At 37.1% G+C, this 24,231-nt stretch overlaps 1 protein-coding gene across 1 annotated transcript in view; it reads right to left on the bottom strand.

Moving 5' to 3' along the window:
* Positions 1-24,231, bottom strand: part of CSMD1 (CUB and Sushi multiple domains 1) — a gene marked incomplete at its 5' end in the record, with an annotated part of 372,382 nt that overhangs the window by 66,355 nt on the left and 281,796 nt on the right. Inside the window, 2 exons of the mRNA XM_008574770.1 lie at positions 888-1,061; positions 18,518-18,691. Coding sequence (XP_008572992.1) covers positions 888-1,061; positions 18,518-18,691 — 348 coding nt within the window. The remainder of the gene's footprint in view (positions 1-887; positions 1,062-18,517; positions 18,692-24,231) is intronic.

The raw sequence follows: 24,231 nt of genomic DNA on the forward strand, positions 1-24,231 counted from the left end.
TTGTTTTTATTTTTATTTTTTATTTTTTTATTTAATTTTTTTTTTTTTTATGTCCGGCAATGGATCGCAACCCTCAGTGTCGCCCCCATACCGGACCGGGACCGGCAACGGGATCGCAACCCTCGGTGTTGCCCCCGCACCTCGCTCAGCCAGTGAGCGGGAACCGGTCTGTATGTGGGATCCGAACCCTCAGTGGGAGCGCAGCTGCGCTTCCCAAGCGGCGCACTAGCGCAGTGCACCACTGGGCCGGCCCCACAAACAATTGTTTTTAAAGAAATTTTTCAAAAGGGGGTACATTTATTCTAAAAATAATAGTCAATATTTACCTTTGAAGTTACAGAGTTTGAGGATAAATGTTACATATAATTTCGCCTCTTTCTGTTAAAGGAAGGACTGTTTACAAACTCTGTATTCTTGATGAAACAATGACAAAAATTCAAAAATGCAAACAAAACAGAAGATGAAGGGAGTATGGCTATTTTTAGGAACCTGCAAAGCTAACCTGCAGACTCAGACTCAGCATCTTTAACCTCCTATATATAATTAGCCTTTGTTTCCACCTAGTACATCCTGTGATAAAATCAAGGAAAATGCATACATGATATCACTTTTCCTGGGATCCATTTAAAATGAATTAATGGGCAAACTAAATGTGGACAGGAGCCTTGGAGGAGGCATTAGAAGGAAACAGGATGAGAAGATGATCAAAAAAGGAACAGAGTGAATGTGATAGTGCTCGTATTCTCTTCCTTTGGACAGGTAAAATTTAGAGTTCTCTAGTCTGTTTTACTCTGATGATTAAACATGTTTGTATTATGGATTCAAAACAAAAGGAAATGTAACAAAAAGAAGCGTCTGATGAATTGTTTCATGAACAGTGTACTTACGGACACAGACAGGGGTTTGTCCAGACCATCTGTGGTCCTGCAAGCATATCCTAACGGAAGTCCCCACAAGCCGGAAACCAGGATTACACTGATAAACCACCGTGTCTCTGTAGCTGAAGCCATCTCCGCTAATATGACCATTCACGATTGGGTCTGGGGAACCGCAGTGGCCAGCTAAAACCAAGTAAAACCAATAACAAAAATTTTAGAAAACTTGTCATTTATAAAAGTACTATGTTCATAATTTGTTTACCTTTATTATAAAGTCAATAACAGCACTGAATATATTACTTATTGGCATTTCTACCATTTATCTCTATATATATGCATACATATGTATACTTTCATTTTATATAGTTTTCCTTTTATACTATAGTATAGTTTTTCTTTTTCATATTATTTTTCTCAACAACTGTGATTAAAATATATTTCTTTTTAAAAAAATTATTATTGATTATGGATTTTCACGGGGTACAAAGCTGACTGTCACCACCTGTGCCCAAGATGTGATGATCAGATCAAGACTATCAGCATGCCCATTACCACAAATTGAAATTTTTCCCTGTACCCCACACAGCCTCTTCCCATCCTCCTTCTGCCTCCTTTCCCCTTCCACACCCTCAGCAACCCTAGGTACGTTCTCTCCCTCTGCAAGTCTGATGCAACACTGTGGTCTTTCTTTCCTTCCATCTTTCTATCTTAGCTCCCACTTATGAATGAGGGCATGCAGTATTTTTCCCTCTGTGCATGGCTACCATACTATCAGCAATCCCAATTCTGGGTATATACCCAAAGGGATGGAAATCATCATGTCAATGTGATACCTGCACTCATGTTCATCGCAGATAAGGAACCAAGCTAAATGTCCGTCAACGGAGGACTAGATAAGGAAATTGTGGTATATTTACACTATGGAATACTGCTCAGCCATAAAAAAAAATGTAACATTTCTAATATGAAATTGCTTATTGGTATTTCCTTAATTATGGCTTCCATGTTTATTTATCTTACTGGTATTTTACATTATTTGCCACCTTATTCTATTTCCAAATAAAAGATAGAAGGAAGGAAGAGAAATTTGGTATTAATATGAACAGGGCTTGGTAACCTGTTGATTATGAGTAATAAGAGAAGGATGAGAATTTCCAGTCTCAGAAACGGGATTATTAAACTCCTTGTGAAATTTCATATGGAAAAGACAGAGATCAGGAAATAAGGTGATTTTCAAATATGTGAGTCTGAGTTATGGGTGAACCAATGCATAGGTGAAGATGGCCTGTAATCATCTGAAAATAGAAATCTAGAGTTTAGGGGAGAGGTGTGCTGAAGAGAGAGTGGATTAAGCAGAAACAAGAGTCCAAATGGTAGTTGAAACCAAAGGGTGGCTGAGCTTCCCAGGGAAAGTAAACACAGTAAGAAAAGAAGAGGCCCGAGGACAGAATCAGGATGGACATGAATACTTAGGGAAGGTAAAAAGTATTGATGTGGAGGAATCTGAAACACAAGAAGACAATTGCCAAATATGGTATCGATTAAGCTTTAATAACAGAGAGTTACCAAATGGAGAAGGACATTAAAGTGAATTTCGGCTCTCCATGAGTCGTGGCAGGAAGCAGAAGCACGCTGTGTGGGGCAGAGACAGCGAGGCAGGGCAGGATTCGGCTTCTCTCCACTATGCTTCAATATCCTCTCCCATTTCCCATTTCATTTTACTTCTTTCCCTCCAGTTCCTTTCCCCTTTCTCCGTACCTCTCTTCTTTTTCCTTCCCTCCTTCTTTCCCTCCCTCCGATTTCTCCTTTTCTATATCTTCGTTTCTCACATATATTGACAAAATACCTTATGAAATCAATAAAATATGAGGCATTAAGAATAACTCACATTAAAAGGATCTGTGTAACACAGGGGTTCTGGATTGACAAGAAGAGGAAAACCATTTACTAAATTATCTATCCAGAGATCAAAACTTATCACAGGGAAGTAGCTGCACAGACTGGAGTAGATGCCTAGTATCTAGGTGTAGACTGTCCCTGCCATTCATTTCCCCAACAAAGGACACAGCCTTTGATGTTCTACACAAGTTACAGGATGCCCAGAGTCAAGAAAATCATCAAATCATTGTCATATTCCAGCTGGGGTTAACTTCACCATTCTAGAAGAATTTGAAATAATAATCCACATTTCAACTTAAGACAATATTTAGGAAACATTGTGTTCTCTTAGTTTTTGAACCAAACTTATTACCAGCAAGGTAATATTGCAGAGGAAGGAGCTAGAAGACAGAATCCTATCTTTGCCACAACGCATAATGAGGCCAGATCAAAAAAGCTGTGCTAGATTTGGCTGATGCCATTGCATTGGCAGGTTTTCCAGTCAGCCAGCTCAGTTAAGTCAATTCTGGTGATCTGTCCATGGCACCTTCTACATATCCAGGCTCAATACCAGCAGAGAACTTGAATGAAGTTGACTATTCTGCACGTATTGAAGAGAGACCCTCTGAAGTTGTGTTATTACAGGACACAGAGGACATTGGTTCCAAAGAGGTTCCCCCATTCCCAGACACTGCTGTGTGCACAATGTGCTCTGTCATGTAGGAAGATGGAGCCATGATTCCAATCCCAGAGACAAAGACTAAGGATTCACACACCAGATGGCACAAGAGATCCCAGCTACTTTTGAGGTGGTAGATAAAATATCTAATTTCTAGAAACACGCACTGAAATAATACAATCAAATCCTCAAAGAGAATGTGGGTCACATAGCTCCTGATTGTGATCCTAGATCATGCCAAGCACTTTTGGGATTTCTTTAAAGCCTCTAACAATTCCATGAGGGGAGGATTTGGGATCCACAGCAACATGGATGCTGAAGAGTGTATTTTGACAAAAAGTTCCTGTTATTTTAGGTGATCTCCTCAGGACTCATTCTTAATTTGGACAAACAAGACTGGTTAGACTCACTTTTAAGCCTAAATAAATATTTTTTGCAGCTGAGTTTTTAAGGAGTCACTTAGGTTGAGGTTGCACGCTTTTTTGGAAGCCTGGCAAATAAGTACTCTTTATAGTCAATCAAGGGGAATCTGTATACTCTAGAAATCACAGGTAAAGTTTTACAGCATGTTTCAAAATAAAGATTTCCAACATCAACTCTTCTCTGACACATGGTCATTTCAGTTCTCTAAGGATTTGGTAATAAAGAAAACAATAAATAAAACTTAAAGAAAACAGAAGCTGTGTTTCAAAGACATTTATTTCAGTTCCGTGCCTGATGGAAAGAAGAATTAGCAGGACGGTCTAATACTATACCTTCCCCAGCTGGATAAATGTGGACAACGTGGCTTCCTGATCTGAAGCAAGTAGACAGCAACAGTTTTTTACTTGTATCACTTTCTGAGCCTCAGTTAATTCATTTTCAAAACATTTAAAGTCTTAGATCCATTATAAGCTAATCACAAATGTAGAATATTCACATGATTCCACTTATACTATTTAATCCAAATCTCAATATGCCAAAATGTGTGGAAGGGAAAACTGCATTAGGTGGAATTTGAGCTAAATGTATTCTGAGCTCTATTTCAAATGTAAGAATTAGTTATTCTATGATAATATTGTGCCATATTTTTTGTATGTGAGTTTTTTTTTTCTCGTATCCTTAATGTAGTCCTGATTTTTAGTTATGCACACAATACCTAGGAAGATCTCTCTACAGCTACCACCAGATCAATATATAGCTATATTTTTGTTTCTGCCCAGTGTCTAGAACATATTAGTCATTCATTGAATATGTTGAAATAAATAGAAATAAAATAATTTCACTGTTTGACAGGGATGTCCTTTACGTTACTTCAAATAGATTATCTTCCATGTTACTTTCATTTATTTGACAGTAATTTAACGATGGCAATGTTCTCGGGGTTGGAGATTAAATAAAGAATAAGACACAGCCACAGAAAGTGTAAAAAAGATGGGCAGACATAATACACAAGCTGTCCTGAGGGTGTGTGGACTTGATGTGAGAGGATCTAGCTAGGGGGGTATACGGCCACACTGAGGACAACAGATCTTATTGACAGAGAAATTTCTAAGGTATGAAGGATGACCATGTGTTATCCAGGTAAAGGTGACAGAAGAGGCTTCTAGCTACAGAAGTTAGAAATTTTATTTATTTTTTAAAGTCTTTGTTAAAATATGAAGACTATAGTGTTCTATGATGAAAGTGTGTATTTACTGAGAGGGCAGTCATTTTAATCCTTGTAGCATCATGCTCCACCACTTTGATTCTCATGCTATTTCAAGGTATTTAGTTGTTACAATTTCACTGAGTATGAACAGTACCAAAGAAGGAAAAGCAATACTGTTAACTACAAAAAAAAAAAAAAAAAAAAAAATGGAGTGAAGGCAGCCCTGAGCACTCAAAACCAAGTATCAACTAATTAAAATAAATGTAATTATTTGGTAAACCCTATATCATGATGCCAGATTTTGGTTTGGTTTGGTTTGGTTTGGTTTATTTTTAATTGACATTTGACTTCAGCTTTAACAAAGATTACTAATTTTTTTATAGGCAATTGTGAAGCAACAATAATCACACCTAGGAAATCAAAAAACCTGAATTTCTTGAGAAATGTCCTCATAGATTGTACTATTAAAATGTGAAAAGAAAATCTTGGGGTAAATGTATGTGGCTTATTTTACTTGTATATCAATCCTACCCATTAATATGCTAGTAATTTTAACCTCATAGAACTGATAGGCCAACACCTAATAAAGCTGGAGGTATAAAGCTACCTGACATCAAATTATATTACAAAGTTGTTGTAACCAAAACAGCATGGTACTAGCATAAAAACAGACACTGAATCAATGGAACAGAATAGAAAACATGGGAATCAACTCACATACTTACAGTCAACTGATCTTTGACAAAGACAACAAGAACATACATCAGGGAAAAGATTGACTCTTCAGTAAATGGTGCTAGGAAAACTGTACTTCTATATGCAGAAGAATAAAAGTGGACCTGCACCTCTTACCATACATCAAAATCAACTCAAAACTGGTTAAAGACTTAAATATAAGACCCCAACCCATAAAATTACTAAAGAAAAACATAGGGGAAACACTCCAGAAAGTAGGACTGGGCAAAGACTTTATGAATAAGACCTCAAAAGCACAAACAACAAAAGAAAAAATAAACAAATGGGACTATATCAAATTAAAAAGCTTCTGCACAGCAAAGGAAACAATCAACAGAGCAGAAAGACAACCACAGAATGGGAGAAAATATCTGCAAACTATACATCCAACAAGGGATTAATATCCAGAATATAAACTAACTCAAACAACTATAGAGTGAAAAAAAAAAAAAAAAAAAAAAACCAATTAAAAAATGGGCAAAGGAAATGAATAGACATTTTTCAAAGGAAGACATACAAATGGCCTACTGGTATATGAAAAAATGCTCAACATCACTAGTCGTGAGAGAAATACAGATCAAAACCACATAGAGATATCATTTCACCCCAGTTAGTCTGGCCATTATTAAGAAGACCAAGAACAACAAATGCTGGCGAGGATATGCAGAAAAGGGAACTCTGTCTTCTACACTGTTGGTGGGACTGTAAATTAGTACAACCATTATGGAAAACAGTATGGAGGTTCCTCAAACAACTACAGATAGAACTCCATATGATCCAGCAATCCTACTACTGGGCATATATCCAAAGTAATGGAAATCATCATGCTGAAGGGATACCTGCACTGCATTTGTACCTAAGTTCTATTTACAATAGCCAAAATATGGAACCAACCTAAGTGTCTATCAGTGGACAACTGGATAAGGAAAATGTGGTGTATATACATAGTGGAATACTACTCAGCCATAAAAAAAGAATGAAATTCTGCCATTTGCAGCAACATGGATGAGTCTGGAGAAAATTATGTTAAGTGAAATAAGCCAGACAAGGAAAGAGAAATACTGCATGTTCTCACTGGAAGGAAGGAAGGAAGGAAGGAAGGAAGGAAGGAAGGAAAGAAAGAAAAGAAAGGAGGGAGGGAGGGAGCAGAGAGAGCGAGAGAGAAAGAGAGAGAGAGAAAAGAAAGAAGAAAGAAAGAAAGAAAGAAAGAAAGAAAGAAAGAAAGAAAAAAGACCAAAACAATATGTTGAGCTTTCAGAAGGAGGAAACATACCTAAGCATAATAGAGATGGCAGAGGCGGGGGAGGGAGGAGGCATGGTTTCGGGAGGGATATACTGGGTAAAGGGCATAAAGAAAAATCATATTCGTAATAATAATATGCTTAAATAAGTAAATAAATAAATAAATAAAATCAACTGGGAAAGAATGCTATGAAATCTTAACCTCATACGATTTTTAATCCATCATATATAGACAGATAAATATAGATATATCTTAAACGAATTGCTGAACTGTCTTTTAGTTCGAGAATGTATTAACAATTCAATTACTATCACACTTCTAGAGCTTTAAAATTTAATTCTTCATTTTTCCCATGTTGAGGACAGGTATTACTGTGAGATAGGTAATTCACCAACTGCTTAAAATTGTTATTGAGAAAATTGGTAGCAGAATTGAAAATTTAATGTTCTGCTCAGGTGACTCTGTTTCATTCACTATACCAAAAAAAAAAAAAAAAAGAGAGAGAGAGAGAGAGAGAAAAGAAAAGAAAACATTCAAAGTGCCTTTTAAAAACTAATTGAATGATGGAATAGGAATACTGTGAAATTTCAAAACAGATGGGTGACAGGAATCTGGATGTCTTACGTCATTTGCAAGTTATGCCTTCATACCATAAGCTTTGAAAATGACCTGCTTTTACACTTATTCTGTATATGATAAAAGTTGTATTATTGTTTCTAATTATAAGCTGTTGCTATATTTTGGTCAGAATGTCCCAAATAGAAAAAGAGAAGTTTTTAAAACAGTCTTTCTCCAAAACTGGGTTAGAAGAAAATAAAATCTGCCAAAAAAGTCACCTAAGCACAGAGATCAGTAGCAAGATAGATGGAACACTGAGGTGACCTTCATAGCAAAGAAATCAAGCTACAGGAATCCCATAAGCAAAACACTGAGATGGAAGGAGCCAGAGAAAAAGAGGTGCCTCATTTCTTGACTGGTTAAAGTTTTCCTGCAAACTGCATCTATTCAGGAGAACTCAGTGGCAGGTGACGTCTGCTGGGGGTGGACACAGAAGAAAACACCTGTTCCATTCACACCTGCAGCAGCATGGCCAGCACTTAGACCAGGGGAGGCAGCACTACCTGCAATTTACAAAGCTTAACATTGGACAGCAGGGATCTCAACGGGGCCAGCCTCTCAAAGCCTTGTTTCTAGAAGGTTTCTGTTTGAATTCCACTGCACAGATATTTTAGTGTAAGTTGTTAAACCTTTCTGAGGGAAGCAAAGGGTGTTTTTTTCTAGTAAAGTGAACATTCTGGAAACTAGTTCTGGAATGAATCCAGTTTCCTCAGATTTCTAGTGTGTGCCCCTGGTAAGAATTCTACAAACTCTCCAGAATTTAGTTCAATGGCGCCATGTTTCAGAGAAGGAATATTATTCACAGATAGGATTTTGGCATGGTTCCAAACTGTTTTGCACTGCCTGATTTTTGATACCACAGTGAGGCATGCAGCCTGCAACTTAACACCACCACAGTGATTTCTAGTGGTGACCTTTCTGAGTGATGTCACAGGGTGTCTTGGATCCTCAGGGCCTCCAGTGTTAGCAGAGTTACCTTAACATTACAACAAATGCAGAGAATGAACACCTCTAATGTAGTAAAGTAGGTTTGAGCCTGCTGCAAACATGTAGGCCTGTGCAATTTTAGAAATGGCTTCAGTGACTTGGAAGTTTAATGAAGTTATCCTTAATGCCTTAAAAATCACTATACCAGTGAAAATGTTCGACACAGTTTCTCCCATGTTTTAGGTTTCACACCTGTATTTTTTTGGTGTGAAATCAGTGCCTCCTACAGCAACCGTATGACTGGGTCTCTGTCCCCTCACAAGATCATACACACACACACACACACACACACACACTCTCACACACAAACACGTACATACAATTTCTTCCTTTTTGGTGTGAAATCAGTGCCTCCTACAGCAACCGTATGACTGGGTCTCTGTCCCCTCACAAGATCATACACATACACACACACACACACACACACACACACACACACACACACACACTCTCACACACAAACACGTACATACAATTTCTTCCCTGAGAGTTGTCTATTTTAAGGTCACCTTTTCAATGTACCACTTTGTAACAACACAAATGCTAAATATTAGTCTGGGGATTAGAACTGAATTCATTTTTTGAAAATCTATAAACCAAATATTCAACCTTAGTATTTGCTTTGTGATTATTGGTACTTATTGCTGAAAATAAAATACTAAGCATTATAAATATCCTGCTCCTGTAAGAGAATTAGAAATGTCATATGCTTTATGCTATCCGTTCTGTGCAATAACACTGTCTTTGAGCTAAAGTCAGAGTTATTTGGACAGTGAATTCCAAAGCCAATTTACAAACTCTTTGTGAGTATTAATAAGTGGTCATAAAATGTCAGATGGATTAGATCCACTTATGTGCAGGGAAAACTATTATTAGCATTAAACGTCAATGGACATATTTAAATCTTTAGATCTGTATGCATTAAAGGAACACATTTGAATACTGATAGGTAAGACTTTTCTTTTCCTTCCAGTGCACATTCTAGGAGTAATGCTGAGTGACTTTGTCACAGAAAAATGTGGTATTCTAGAAAGTACATGAAAGTACATCCTTGCAAAGGTATGCAAGCAAGGGGACTGTTGAGCTATGTAACACTCTGTGCTGTCAATAACAACAACAAACAAGGATACAATTTCTCTGCCACGAAATACATTTTTATCAAATCTCTGTTTAATGCACCTTAGTCAATGACAATTATTTTAAGCTATACTTGAAACGAAGAAAAATTCAACCTAGTCCCATGATTTGGATAGTCTTTGGGACTTTCAGAAATTTTTCATCTGTTCTTTTTTTAATAAAGTTCCCAAATATATCATATTTTATACCTTTATCCATGTGCATTTACTGCCCCCTTTACCTGAAATTTCCTTCCAAACCTTGTCTGACTATAAAACTTCTATGTGGGGCCGGCCCGGTGGCGCACTGCTGTAGTGCGCCGCTTGGGAAGTGTGGTGGCGCTCCCGCCGAGGGTTCGGATCCCACATGCAGACCAGCCGCTCGCTGGCTGAGCGAGGTGCGGGTGCAACGCCGAGGGTTGCAATCCCGTGGCCGGTCCTGATCCGGTACGGGCGCGACACTGAGGGTTGCGATCTGTTGCCGGTCACGAAAAAAGACAAAAAGGAAAAAAAAATTATGAATGTATGATGAACTATAATTGGAAAGGCATAAGAAGCCCATATTCAGGAACAAAGACAAAAAGGAAAAAAAAAAAAAAAAAACTTCTATGTGTCCCTCAAAACTCAGCCCATATCTACCCTACGTGTGTAGTTTTGCACAAACCCTAAAGGAATTACTGCCCATTTTTACCAGACACAAATATCTTTTTTATTTTAGGTTTCTCTACAATAGAAGAATCTATCTTTAGTCCTACATATTTAAAATATCCAGGCTTCTAGTTTTTGTTGTTGTTTTCTTTGTTTTGAATTCAGCAGAATGCATGGTAATTTTTCTTACCTATTAACCTCCACTATTTGACTTTGAGGTCTAAGTGCAGGGTCATGGTCTGTGCAACAGGATTCAGCCCAGTGCCTGACCTGGAGTCACGTCCATAATATTATGTGAACTTTTTTCCATAATCCTGTTGCTGTATTAGACCAGAGAGCTCTACCCCTGCACGTGACTTGTTCAGGCAAATGAGACTCCCCATGGCACAAAGAGCACCTCTGCCCTATTCCACATGTATGCAGGTGCCACTGCACCTGTGGTTTCTTGAGTAACTTTACTCCATTTCTGCTTGTTGAAGTTCCACCTGTCATCAAAGTGGCTTCCTCCATCCCTGCGTCCTCCATTATTACTCTCAATCTCTCCCACCGTTACCTGGCTTTCTGGATGACTTGGTTTATACATCCCTTCTGCTATCCATTAGTCCCAACTTTTTATTAAAAATACTTGGTATTTACCTTATATGTTCCTTAGATTATAAATTCTGTAAAAGGAAAAGCTATATCTTATTAATGACTACATGCTACTCAACAGATCTCGAGGAATTAAAATAACTTAATTAAATACTATTTAGAAATATAGACAGAAACATTCATGACTCAGAATTTTGCTACAATTACCCCCAAGCCACCAAAAATGCATATATATGTGCAAAATATGAGGACTGACATTGGGTGTTTCCCTAACTAATATGCAGTACATATTTTACAATTAAGATCATATAACAAAGATCAAAAGGGGGGAGGATTAATTTTCTTGCTCTAAAACCATCATTTAGCTGCAATATAAGCAAATATATTATAATCATAATCAGTTGTTTTATAAAACATTTCTATATGGATCTCAAAAAATACAAAGCATTTAAAGAATACATTCTAATTTTATTTTCTAAGAACTATGAATAATTATGGCCTAAAATATTATTTTAAATCATGTTAACTATTTAAAGCATATGGATGTCACAATGATATTATATTTACTAAAGAATTAAACTTCTCATAGGTTATTATAGTGCAGCAAATGTAAATTTATTTCAAATAACAAAATAATCTATTAAAAAATAGATAATTTTCTTTATGTGGGAAATGTCCCAATCTATCACTAACATCTTGAATACTACAGATTCAAGAGGTAACAAAGTGGGTCAGATGATAGGTTATCATGTGTTGAAAAGTCTAAATGATATAAATGTTATCAAATGATTAATATAGGCTTATACAACGGGGACCTAGACTACAAACTTACAGCCTCATTCTGGTTTGTGTGCTCTCTGTTGGGTTCAAGGCAAACTACCAAAGGGAAGATAAACTGAAGAAAATAATTAAGGGAGCATGTAGACTATAAAGCTTCCGTGATGGATTAAAAGGCACCTGAGAAAGCAGATATGGGTTCAGCATTCTCAGTGCTTAATTCTCCAGCCTAAGAAGATCCATAGCATTACACAGTACCGACAGTAAATTAGAACAAGTCCTTTATAATTTAGAGAACTCTGGGAGATCCCCGTCGTAACACAGGAATGACAGCACTGATTAAGCGAGGGCCAACCTTTTATAAGAATGTGCTCTGATGCACACATGCATTACTTTGCCTAAAGCGTAGCTATAATGATGTTTGCATGAGTACTCCATCCTCTCTTCAAGGTTCTGCTTAGAATTCAGACTAGGAACCTCAAACACAGCATAGATTCAGTTCTTGAATATTAGGAAAAGGAAATTATCCTCCCTCTCCTTAAATACAGCACTCCTACAGTTAACACTCACAAGGCTCAGCCTGTACGAGTGTTGTCCATTCACGTGCTTTGCCATTTCTACTGTGATAATCAGCGAGGATTCCAGCATATTCTCCCCTGTTGGAAATCACTGGAAAAAACTAGAGTACTAGAAATAAGATCCATGTTCCACACAAAATAGAAGCACAATCTCAGGAAAATGTGCTCTACTCTTTCTAGTAACTCTACAGATAAACAACAAGTTATGTCGCCCACAGTTTGTAAAACTGCTTTTATCAAGGTGTCTTGCACTGTGATGACAAGTATCATAGACATAGCCTCAATACAGCTCACATCCAGAGGAATCTGTGTTAGTCCGTTTCTGTGGCTTATAACAGAACACCTGAAACTGGATCATTTAAAAAGAAAGAAAATTTATTTCTTACACTTTTGGAGGCTGGGAAGTCCATGGTTCAGGGGGACATCTTAGTGGTGATCCTCTGCAGTGATGAAGGTTATCACACGGTGTGAATGGCAAGAACTCTCTAACTTGCTCACTTGCTCTCCTTATAAAGCCACCAGTTCCCCTTCTGTGACAAGCCACTAAACCATTAATCCATTACACCATGACTGAATTAATCCATTCATGGGAGCACAGTTCTCTCAATGCAATCACCTCTTAAAGACTCCAAATACCATAATCAGAGTTCCCACCCTCTTAACCCTATTAAAATGGGGGCTAAGTTTCAAGGAGTCCTGGGGGAACATTCAGTCCATACCAGAATCCTGTTTAAAGAACTACCAAGTGTGGGGGCCAGCCCGGTGGCGCACTGCTACAGTGCGCTGCTTGGGAGTGTGGCGGCGCTCCCGCCGAGGGTTCGGATCCCACATACAGACTGGTTCCCACTCACTGGCTGAGCGAGGTGTGGGAGCAACACCGAGGGTTGCGACCCCGTTGCCGGTCCCGGCCTGGTACGGGCACAACACCGAGGGTTGTGATCCATTGCCGGTCACGAAAATAGACAAAAAGGAAAAAAAAAAAAAAGAACTACCAAGTGGGTCACTGCCTTCTGTGTAAAGTCTTTATTACATTGTTAAACAGACTTAGCCTGTTAAAAAAATACATAAATTAGGGGAAATTTTCTTCTATTGAGTTTAAAAGCTACTGTTTTCGGTACACAGTATCTGCTACTGTAAACCAATGAACGGAAATATGCCAGCATCAACCGTAGTCCTTGCCTTTGGTAGATGTCCTTAATTAATTTGATTTTTGTTTCTTTTTTTTCCCACTCACAGATTACTGATTAAGACCTGTAGAAGTCAGCACAGCACAGTCTTCAGGTTGACTCTACCCATCCGTCAGGCTTGTATTGAAATGGAAAACAATTTAGCACAACCGGTTTATTCCATCTTTCACCTGATAGCATTTTAAATATTTGAAAATAGCTATTAATTCCTTCCTAACTTATCTCCTGGCCAAACTATTGATCAAACATGTTCCAAATATGCCTCAAAGATCATGGTTACCAGGTCCTTCAGCACAGGTATATATCAGTATGATTCTGGCCATGGGGTACCCAGGCAAACAGAGGATGAGATGGACATTGTCAACAAGTCTTGGACCAAATAAGCACCAGAGCAATCTCCTCACATACCTGAGCCTTTTCTTACCCCAAACGCCCAAATTCTTTGCTTGAATGCTATAATTTCAGAATTTTCTCCTCATCATGAACATTTGAAGTTATGTGATTTCTTACCTTGAAGAAAATTTTACTTTAAATCCTACTGTTTTCTTAGGTATTTGGTCTATCATTAAAATGTAAGAGTTCCTGAATCTGTCATCTAATGCTATGTTCACTCTTTCAACAAGCATCATTACGACTCCCTAATCAAAGATATGAATAAAAGTTTTAAATTCAGAAATGCCATTTCTAAAGAGTTTTTCTAAAGACCTGTTCCATAGCAATAGCAAACCAAAGAATGGATGCAGAATTACACGTCTTGTGAAGACTCGTTAGCTTTTCATGAATACATGTCACCAAAGTTATTTATAAGGAATATGTTTGAGTATCTGTTCTACATATAATCAAATTAATTAATAGCTCTTGACAACTAACTTCTTATTGTGAGAAAAATTATACTAGATATGTGTCTAACTCGAGAGTAGCTCCTTTTAATAATGTCCCACAGGGAACTCAGTAATACCTGCTTGAATCCCCGCAGCTTGTTCAGATGGAATTCTCCTGGGCAGGACACTCGACTTCATCAGAAACTGAAGCTCTGTCTCATAAACTCCTTATCTTTTGTGGGGTTCCAGTTTCTGATATAAAAACGTGTCCTAACCTTTGTGTTGCCATAGTAATTCTTCTTGACAGAAAAGACAGAACTGAAGAAGGAGCTGAGACCTTCTGCTTTGTTTCTGTCGTCCATTATTTTAATTCCAACCCCAATGAGTGAATTTGCTTCTTATTTCAAACATAATTTATATAGCATTTTAATGGTTCTTAACACTTCTCATGGTTCCCAGATCATGGTGGGTTTGTCCTTCATAATACTGTCCTTAAAACTAGTTTAGTCTCTTGAATATGTCTTAGGACAGTTGCTTTGCTTGAAAATTGAATTTCTTGTAGAATATCTGGTGTAACTATTTCTGTTTGGGTAACTCATTTCCTCCTTATTGGGGTGATTTATTTTTCAGAGTCATAGTTTGGGTGTTGTTTTGTTTTGTTGAGGGGTTTTCTTACAGTTGAAGCCAAGGAATTATGTCAATTGTTTACTTTATTAAAAAACATATATCTCTATCAACTGCCTCCATATTTATTGTAAGTAATTTTCCCTCTATAAATGTCATGTTTATCATCTTTTAAGTCCAGATAAGCCTGAACGTTACCCAAGGTTATTTAGCTTGGTAGAAACCCAGAGTGATTTTCAAGCAAGTCATAACAATGGAAATAGACAAATGGCAATTCAAAGGACAAGTTAAGAAATGTAAGGAAAATAACAAGACTGATAAGAAAGAGCATACAGTATAAGCATCTCCAGAGCAGTACAGGATGAAGGACATAATTAGCCATGTAGAACTAAGGCACCAAGCCCTTCTCTTTGACATGTGTCCTGGGATGGGGAGTAATATAATGCATTAGTGCTCATGTCACTTCTAGTTAATCAATAAATTCCTCCTTCATGGTCAGAATTAGCATGATGGTACAACACTCTTTTATACCTTCCTTTGAGAGATAAAATTGTTGACAAAGGGGCATAATATTTACTCAGATACACTCGTAATGTTAAGAAGTCTGTGTTCTACAGGGGTATTTCGAAAAGTTCATGGAAAGGTTCATATTATCTTTCAATTCTATTTCTCCATGAACTTTTCGAAGTACTCTCATGTAATCAAACTAAGTTTAAATGTTGCTTTTTGATATTTATTAGCTTTATGATGTTGGGAAAATTCATTACTCTCTGAGACTTTTTCTTATCTATAAATAGAAGTAATAAGCTCTCACAGTATGTTCTAATGAGGATTCAATAAGATAAAACTCAAAAATGCCTTGTACATTTTAAGTCATCAATAAATAACACAATCCATGATTTTTGTCTCCAAATAAGGCATCTGGTTAATATTTGGACTACGGAATGAGGATTCAATAAGATAAAACTCAAAAATGCCTTGTACATTTTAAGTCATCAATAAATAACACAATCCATGATTTTTGTCTCCAAATAAGGTATCTGGTTAATATTTGGACTACGGAGGTGTACAATACCTCCTGTATTAAATAGCTGTGTCTGATGTAGGATTGGAGCCTCTATTCCCTTCACCTGTCTGAGCATCTCATAATCTTCTCTAACAATGACACTACCCATCTCTGTTCTCCTCCCAGTTTACCCTTTTACCCATATCCCCTCCGTGTCTCACATACAACTTCATGGTTTCCCATGGACATATATCTCACTGGGTTACGGTATGCTAGCTACCCACCAGCAATCTATTTCTCTGGTGAAGGGATATGCTTTCATAGCCATATTCCATATAATATGAATCTTAACCCCTCAAGTCTCATGGTAGCTGTGAAACTGTATTTACAGTCTTTATACTAAATTTATTACCCATTATTTATCCATTGGTGTATATGCATATGTGGCTACATGTCATTTCTAATCTTTTCTAATTGTTTTTTTCTTTTAAATATTCTCTGCCTTCTCTAATTTTATTATTCCTTATATGCTGTATCTAATTTCTGCAACATTAATATTTTATGCATTATAATCTGGGCATTTTTCAGTTTAAATTTCTTCCAAGCAAATGGACTTATTTCTGAGCAAATCATCTTCCAATAGCTTCTAAGACACATTGCATACTGTTGAGACCATATTTTCTGGCACCTTCAGAGAGCCAACTATTAAATATGCATTTCCTCCTTTCTACTTCAAAGTCCTAACCTTCAGACAGAAGGAAAACACAAAATAGGTAAGGGTTTATTTGGGATCAATAAGACTCAAGCTGACCCTATGATTTAACAGTTATACAAAAAGAATATACCACTTAAACTCTCCAAGTCTCCAACAATAGCTTTACTTGAATCTCTTATTAGTAAGAACCAGTAAAATGTGGTTAGGGATGTATTTGTAAGCAGTAGAGCAGTAATAAAATGTAAGATGGTTTTGATTTCCATCCTCGTGATTACTATCAGAGTCTTGTATCATCTAGATTCCTTCTTTAGCACAAAGCTCCACTGAAGTTGACAGAGAAGACCTAGTCCACACCACCGCTGCCTAAAGGAGAGTGCTACTCAATGGCCACCCAATTTTATAAGGACATTTAGGAATACAAAAATATCTTAGAAGCATCTGTGACTCTACATAAAAGCCACATGTATCCAAAGAAATTTAAAACCTAAAAAAAACTATAAAGACTAAAAACAACTACAAGATATTATGTTCAATTATACACATATATATATATGTTTAATAATTTATATGTTCAATAATACATATTTTATTAAACATATAAATACTATGTAATATTAAAGAAACAGTCATGTGTTGCTTTATGATGGGGATACATCCTGAGAAATGGTGATTTTATTATTGTGAGAACATCACAGAGTGTTTACACAAACCTAGATGGTATAGCCTACTACATACCTGGGCTATTTGGTATAACCACTATAATCTTATAAGATCACCATCACATGTGTGGTTTGTCATTGACTGAAACATGGTTATGTGACACACACACACATATGTGTATACACACACACACACACACATACTCTTACATATATAGAGACAGAGAAAGCATTCAAGCAGCATTCGTGTGAGTACTGTAGTAATTTAACATTAAGTGGACACCATTCTGTGAATAAGTGTAAGAACCATCTCTTCATGGTTGGTTTTCTCAGGGGTAACTACTTTAATTTTATCCTCTTTCTTCAAGTTCTCTCACATGAAAAAAACAGATTTTACTATTCAAAGTGTACTAGCCCTGGCTTAGTTCCTGAAATGATCCTGGCCCAGAAGATACAGAAGCTTAATCCTTCCAGCTTCTACGGCTTTGACTGATTATAAAATTACTGAGGATCACAGAGAAGGCTAAAAAGGACTGAAGGCAGCTGAGTTATTTCACAAATGACTCAGAGTCCTACAGGATCTCCTTTAGAAATCATTGCACTATAAACTGCTTATTCAACAATTTTCATACATTATTCACAACATTTTTCAATGGAAACATTTTTGACTATTTTCAAAAATTATTATCCAGAATATTTTAATCTTTGGGGAAAAAGACCAAATTATTGCACACACATTCCATTTTAAATAATTCATTGTGCTTACATTGATCTGGATTAATATCACTTCAATTTGTTGATATGTTTTAAATTTTTAAAAAGATAAATGCATCATATTTTTAAATTCATTTTTGTGTGTCCTAAAACCATCATGGCATTTGAGAGTAGTTATATTCTCAGCACTCTGTAAAATAGTCTTTATATCACTTAAAGCAATATATGACCTTCATTTATTGCTCAGATTGAAAAGAAAATTTCCTTAGATACTCAAAAAGTTAGATTGTGAAATGCAGCATTATAATGCTAAGTAGGATTTAGCAGCACTGTGTCAGAGCATTTATAGCAAGAACTCATATGCATCGCTCAGCTCTAAAATATTTTTAAGGTTTATTTGAATTAAATTAGTTCCAGAACATAGATTAATTTACCGAGACATCGTGTTTCTGTGCCACTCCAGAGTCCGTTTGCTAAGCACTCTCTGACGTGAGAGCCCACGAGAGTGTAGCCTGTGTTACACGTGAATATTGCTGTGGCCCCATACACTGTCAACGTTCCAATCTTGTTACCATTTGGGGGAAAGGACAGACTTCCACATGAGATAACTAGAAGGAAAAAAACAATAATAAAGTGAACATTATTTCGGGTTGCAGGTTACTCTTGTGCCTAAAAACACACTCTTTAGTCCTAATTTTCATTAAGAACATGGAACAGGGTATCTGCTGAGGCCTAAATAGAACAACTATCTAAGAAGTTTGGGAGATAAATTAATGGTCACGCTCTTTATAGATACTTATTACATCACCTAAGTCTCTGCACTTCAAACTCATAAACACATCACAGAATCTCAGGGGAGGAAGGAAATCCAAAGTCATCAAAGCCAATTGATCAATTTCATTCTTATCTTAAGCAGGTAAGAATGAAAGTGTTAGAAAGCTGTTCAAAGAGAAGCGTTAAGAGCGCTAAATGAGCTATGATGTGGAAAGTGCCCAGGGCAAAGCTAGGAAGTGGCAGAAATTCCTGAGTTCTTATTACTAGCAAATGATTAAGAGGCAGTAAAACATAGTGAAGAAGAACAGACTCTGGCTGCAAGCTACTCTGGTTCAATGCTGGGTCTGCCAAGAACTAGCTACATGAGTCTGGCCAATTTCCTAAAGGTCTCTGGGCCCTGTTGGGTTGATAATAGTGCCTAATACATAAGGTTGTACGTTGGATTCAAGGAAAGGGCTAATGTAATTGCTTAAAGCTACAGCTTGCACATAATCAGGCTCAGTCAGGGTTGGTTAACAGTGAAGTAATAAATCAGGACCTATTTAGTGAATTGAAAGAAAATATGAACAGTTTTACAAACAATTCAAGTGAAGAAAAATTTGATGCATGTACCATTGAAACCAGCCCTTTTTAATTAAGCTGATTTTACTCCAAAATACGACAACCTGGGCTCCATTTCAAATGGGCAGACAGACACAGCCAGGTTAGGTCTGTTCTACAGGGGAATGCCCAGAAATTTGGAAGTTCAACTCCAGAGTACTTTACGATCAGAGCATTATTGTTGCTGAGAAAGCCTCTGTGATGTATTTGTTTCTGGGACTGCTAAATCATTACAGTGTCGTATCCTATGCTTTCAGTAATACTGCGAACATGTTTGCTGTACCAAATGTCAATGAATTCAAGTAAAATTTAGATTTCTACAATTTGTTATGAACTTTTCATTAAGCCTTTTCCCAAACATTGTGTGACCTTCACCATGAACTACGATATTTAAAGATGCATTTGTAGCCATTTCAGATAATTGGATCGTGTCCTGAAGCTTCCCACTTGTCAGAAATGTGCCAAACGATGCGGTCTGAGTCCATTTCCTCCTAGAGCTCTCAGTGCACCTTTCGTGAGAGACTAGCAAGAAGTCTGCCTCTTCCTCTGCATCTGCTTTTCTTCTTTCAGTTTCTGTTAAAAATATCCTGGCAACAAAACTATTTTACGTTTGTCCTCTAATAGGGTTTATTTGATTGTAAAGAAGAACTAATGGAGCAAAATGTGAGCTTTTCAGGAGCTGGATAGTGGGATTTCAGAGCTAGATTCTCCTTTGGTGGTAAGCCCGATACATTAATGAGGACAGACGCAACAACTGGAAACGCTAGCCTAATTGAAAAGGAGGACCCCCTCACTACGAAAAATAACTTTTGTCAAACATCACAAGAAAAGCCTTCTTCCATGTTATCTTCTCCCCTCATGTTTCCAAAAATGAATTCATTAAGTTTGTTTTTTTCCCATTTGTTAAGAATGCATTTATGTTCACAACCAAAAGTGCTTCCTCCGAAATCTTAGAGCAAGTCTTTGCACACACAAGATGCTCAGTTGACAGCATCGAAATGTCCCCAAGTTGCAATCCATAGTGCATTTTCTCACTCTCCTGTGGATTAAAAGCCATTTGCCTCCCTCCCCACAGGGAAGCCTGTTTGTCCTCTTTCCTTCAAATCTGCAATTATATTTACATTGAAATCTACTCTGCTTGAAAAGAAACTGTATTGTGACATATCTCTTCTCATCCCTGTAAGGTCAGCAGTCCTGTCAAAAATATGGATAAGACTTGTGAGTGTGATAAATAAGTACAAGCCCAACAGCAGGCACTTTCAAATAGGCTTGAGTCAGATAAAAGCCTAATGAACCTGCAGACCACCACGCACAGTGAAGAGCTGGCACAGGAGGGCTGGGCTCTCCACGGTGAAGGAAAGGCTGAGAGCACTCGTGATGGTTGGTTTCAAATACTCGAAGCCATTCTGTGTAGACCAGAGTCTGGCATTGTTTTATGAGGCCTAGAGGAACAGAGCTAAGATCAATCACTGAATATAAGTCAAAAAGAAGACCTCACGCAAAGTGAAAATGTTCAAACATGAAATCGCTGTCTCTGGGGCAATGAGCTGTCACTAGAGTTATTTGATGTTAGCTGGGCATTTACTTACCAGGATATTATCAAGAAAATTCTACTTTAGGTTGTCCTGAGTGATGTACAATGTCTACTCCAACAATGGAATGGAACAATAATGCCCATTCTATGGCTTCCTAGGGTATAGGTAAAACACATTTGCTGATGGAGACACGCTCCCGTGTGTTTAATGATCAATCCAGGCACAGCTCTCGTTACAAACAGGAGGTCAAAGACCACTTCACTGCGAGGTTGACCAAGGTCTGATTTAAGACAAGTCTTAAATTAGTGGTTAGAAAAGAGATACAGTCCAGAATTTAGGCAATGTTCTCTGAATACATATAATATAGCAAATTCTAATGTAGCTCTTTGTGTCTGTTTGTGTATAAAATTTTAAATGCAAAGAATTTTTTTTGGATTCATGGATTTCTGCAATAAACATTTTCCTTACTTTAAAAAAATAAACAATAAGTATAACAATAAAGAAATAAAAAAAGAAAAAATAATATTCTCCCATTTTTATGAAGACCTTGTTCTAGAGAGGAGTGTGAACACCCCTGGTTATTGAATTTAACCCTCTGTTATTTTCTCTTGAAGGATAAGATTTCAGAGTTAACAACTTAAAGGTAAGACTCAGGTCTCCTGTGCTACTCACCCACAGAGACCTGGGGCTCTGAGGACATGTTAGAGTAGCCCAGAGTTAGAATAACACAAACCCTTCAAAAAGTGGTGAACTTCTCAGCTGATTTTATAGTTGTTGTGAATGTGCTTAGAAGGTGACTCTTCATCTGGGGCTAACTGGACATGCAGATGGGAGAGTCTAACATTTCCAGTCCCCAAGCAGATAGATAACTGGAAACAATTTGCTGGATATCTCATGAGTAGGACCTAGGATAAACCTTAAGCAATTAAAGAAGTTTAAAAATTAGATCTCTTGAGCTACACCAATGACATAGATGATGATTTACTGATGATTCTACTGGCCCAGAACCAATACAGCGTAGAAAGTGACTTTGTGCTTCTGTGAAGACGCTTCTGCCATGTGGGAAATTGGCCTTACAGAAATGTGTCATTTTAATTATTTTTAATTCAGAAGTTAAATGGCATTTCAACTTCCTGGGGTTTATCACACACTTATTTAATATTAAATTATACTATCAACAGAATTCACATTGTGTTTTCTGTGTATGTGTTGGCAAAGTAAGAAACATGGGAGATAAATGTAAGTTTAAAATGTAATGAAAACATGTTATAGCAAAAATGAACTCATACATTTATTCATTTTTTTTCCTTGTAGATCCCAGAAAATAATGTATACATCTTAAGGTTCTAATAATAATTTTTAATTTTATTTTGGGGAAATAAAGTTTTAAGTCTTTAGTAATTCTCAACATTATATTGGCCATATTTTTTCTGACGTTATTAACTGACTTTTGAGAAAGTAGAGAATTATCATACTGAGCTACTAAACATTTGTTCTAAAGAATAATATATTAAATATTGAACTAGACCTGGTTGTGAAAAATATGAAAATAATGATACTAATACCATGAAAATAAATGTTAAAGGAAAATTTTAGATAAAAATTTAAACGATTTGACCAATGTTCCTTAACTTACAATGGGGTTCTGTCCTGACACAGCTGTCATAAGTCAAAAATAATGTAAGTTGAAAATGCATTCATGGGCCAGCCCAGTGGCGCACTGCTACAGTGCGCCGCTTGGGAGTGCAGTGGCGCTCCCGCCGAGGGTTCGGATCCCACATACAGACCGGTTCCCGCTCACTGGCTGAGCAAGGTGCGGGCGCGAGACTGAGGGTTGCGATCCGTTGCCAGACACGAAAAAAGACAAAAAAAAAAAAAAAGAAAAAGAAAATGCATTCATAACCTGATACAAACATCATAAAGGCAAAAACTTGTAAGTCACACCACTGTAAGTCGGGGACCATCTGCATTTGTTTGTGTAGGTGCTTTCATTGCTTTGTCTATTAATTGTGTGTCTCTTAGTTAGCAGGTGCCCTAAAACTTGTATTCTGTGCTGTTCTTCTGAAACAGTTCTTCTCAAAATATGATCCAAGAACTCCTGGAAGTCCCTGATATCCTTTTAGGGATCTACAAGCATCTCTCTTTCCAACTACCATAGTATCAACTGCCCACTTTTTAAAAAATATATCTCCACCAAAACAACATAAGTGCAGAAACTGATATGCAAATTCAGTCATCCTCTATTAAGCCAGACTTTAAGGAAGGAGATTTGTAAAATCTTAATACAAAGACACTCTTCTTGCTAATTTTAATAAATCCTTGTTGTTTATAAAAATGTTATTTATGTTAGCGTGTAATTGACATAGTAAATAAATTAATACACATTTAATTTTTTCTGTTTTAATTTAAGTAAATTAACAAATATTTTTAAGTAACTATTAGTTTTAACTTATAATCATAAAATAAATATAAAAAGGACTTTGGGGATGGTGGTAGACAGAATTCTATGATTGCTTCTAAGTTTCCTACTCCCTGGTGTAGATATTTTGCAAAACCCCTTTCTCTTGAGTGTGGGCAGAACTGTGAGTAGGTTATAAATCAGCTGATTTTGAGTTCATCAAAAAAGAGAAGATCTGGGTGGTTCTGACCTGGTGAAGTGAGCCCTTAAAAGGGACTGAGTCTTTCCTGAAGTTAGAAAGCTCTGGATAAAGAGAGGGCCTGGCAGGGGTGGTGGACACACAACAAGGAGCTGAGGGTGCTTCCTCAGCAACCAGGTGAAGACTTTAGTCATCAGCTACAAGGACATGAATTCTGTCCCTGAGCAGGGAGTGGGAAGCTGACTGTGATCTAGCTGGGTTTCCAGATGAGGACAAAGCAGACCAGGTAACACCATGAAATCAGTCCTGTGAGACCCTCATCAGAGGACCCAGCCAAAATGTGCCAAATATCCAAGCCCAGAAACAGTGATATAGCAAATCTGTGTAGCACTAGGATGCTAAGTTTGTAGTCACTGGTAATGAAGCAATTGAAAACTAATACAGATCTTCAATTATTTTTAAGAATATGAAGTTCGTGAGATAAAATAAAATAAAATAAAAATCCTGAGAATGGTTGTTTTGAAAGAGACTGGGATATATAATTTCTATTGAGGGTTTATCGAACAACATACATGAAGGTGGTTTCTGGACTCCAGCATTCTGAAGTCATTTCCAAAACATTTAGTCCACAGAGTGAAAAAG

This window comes from Galeopterus variegatus, unplaced genomic scaffold, assembly GCF_000696425.1.
Source record: "Galeopterus variegatus unplaced genomic scaffold, G_variegatus-3.0.2 Scaffold1099, whole genome shotgun sequence".
In the NCBI taxonomy this organism is placed as follows: domain Eukaryota; kingdom Metazoa; phylum Chordata; class Mammalia; order Dermoptera; family Cynocephalidae; genus Galeopterus; species Galeopterus variegatus.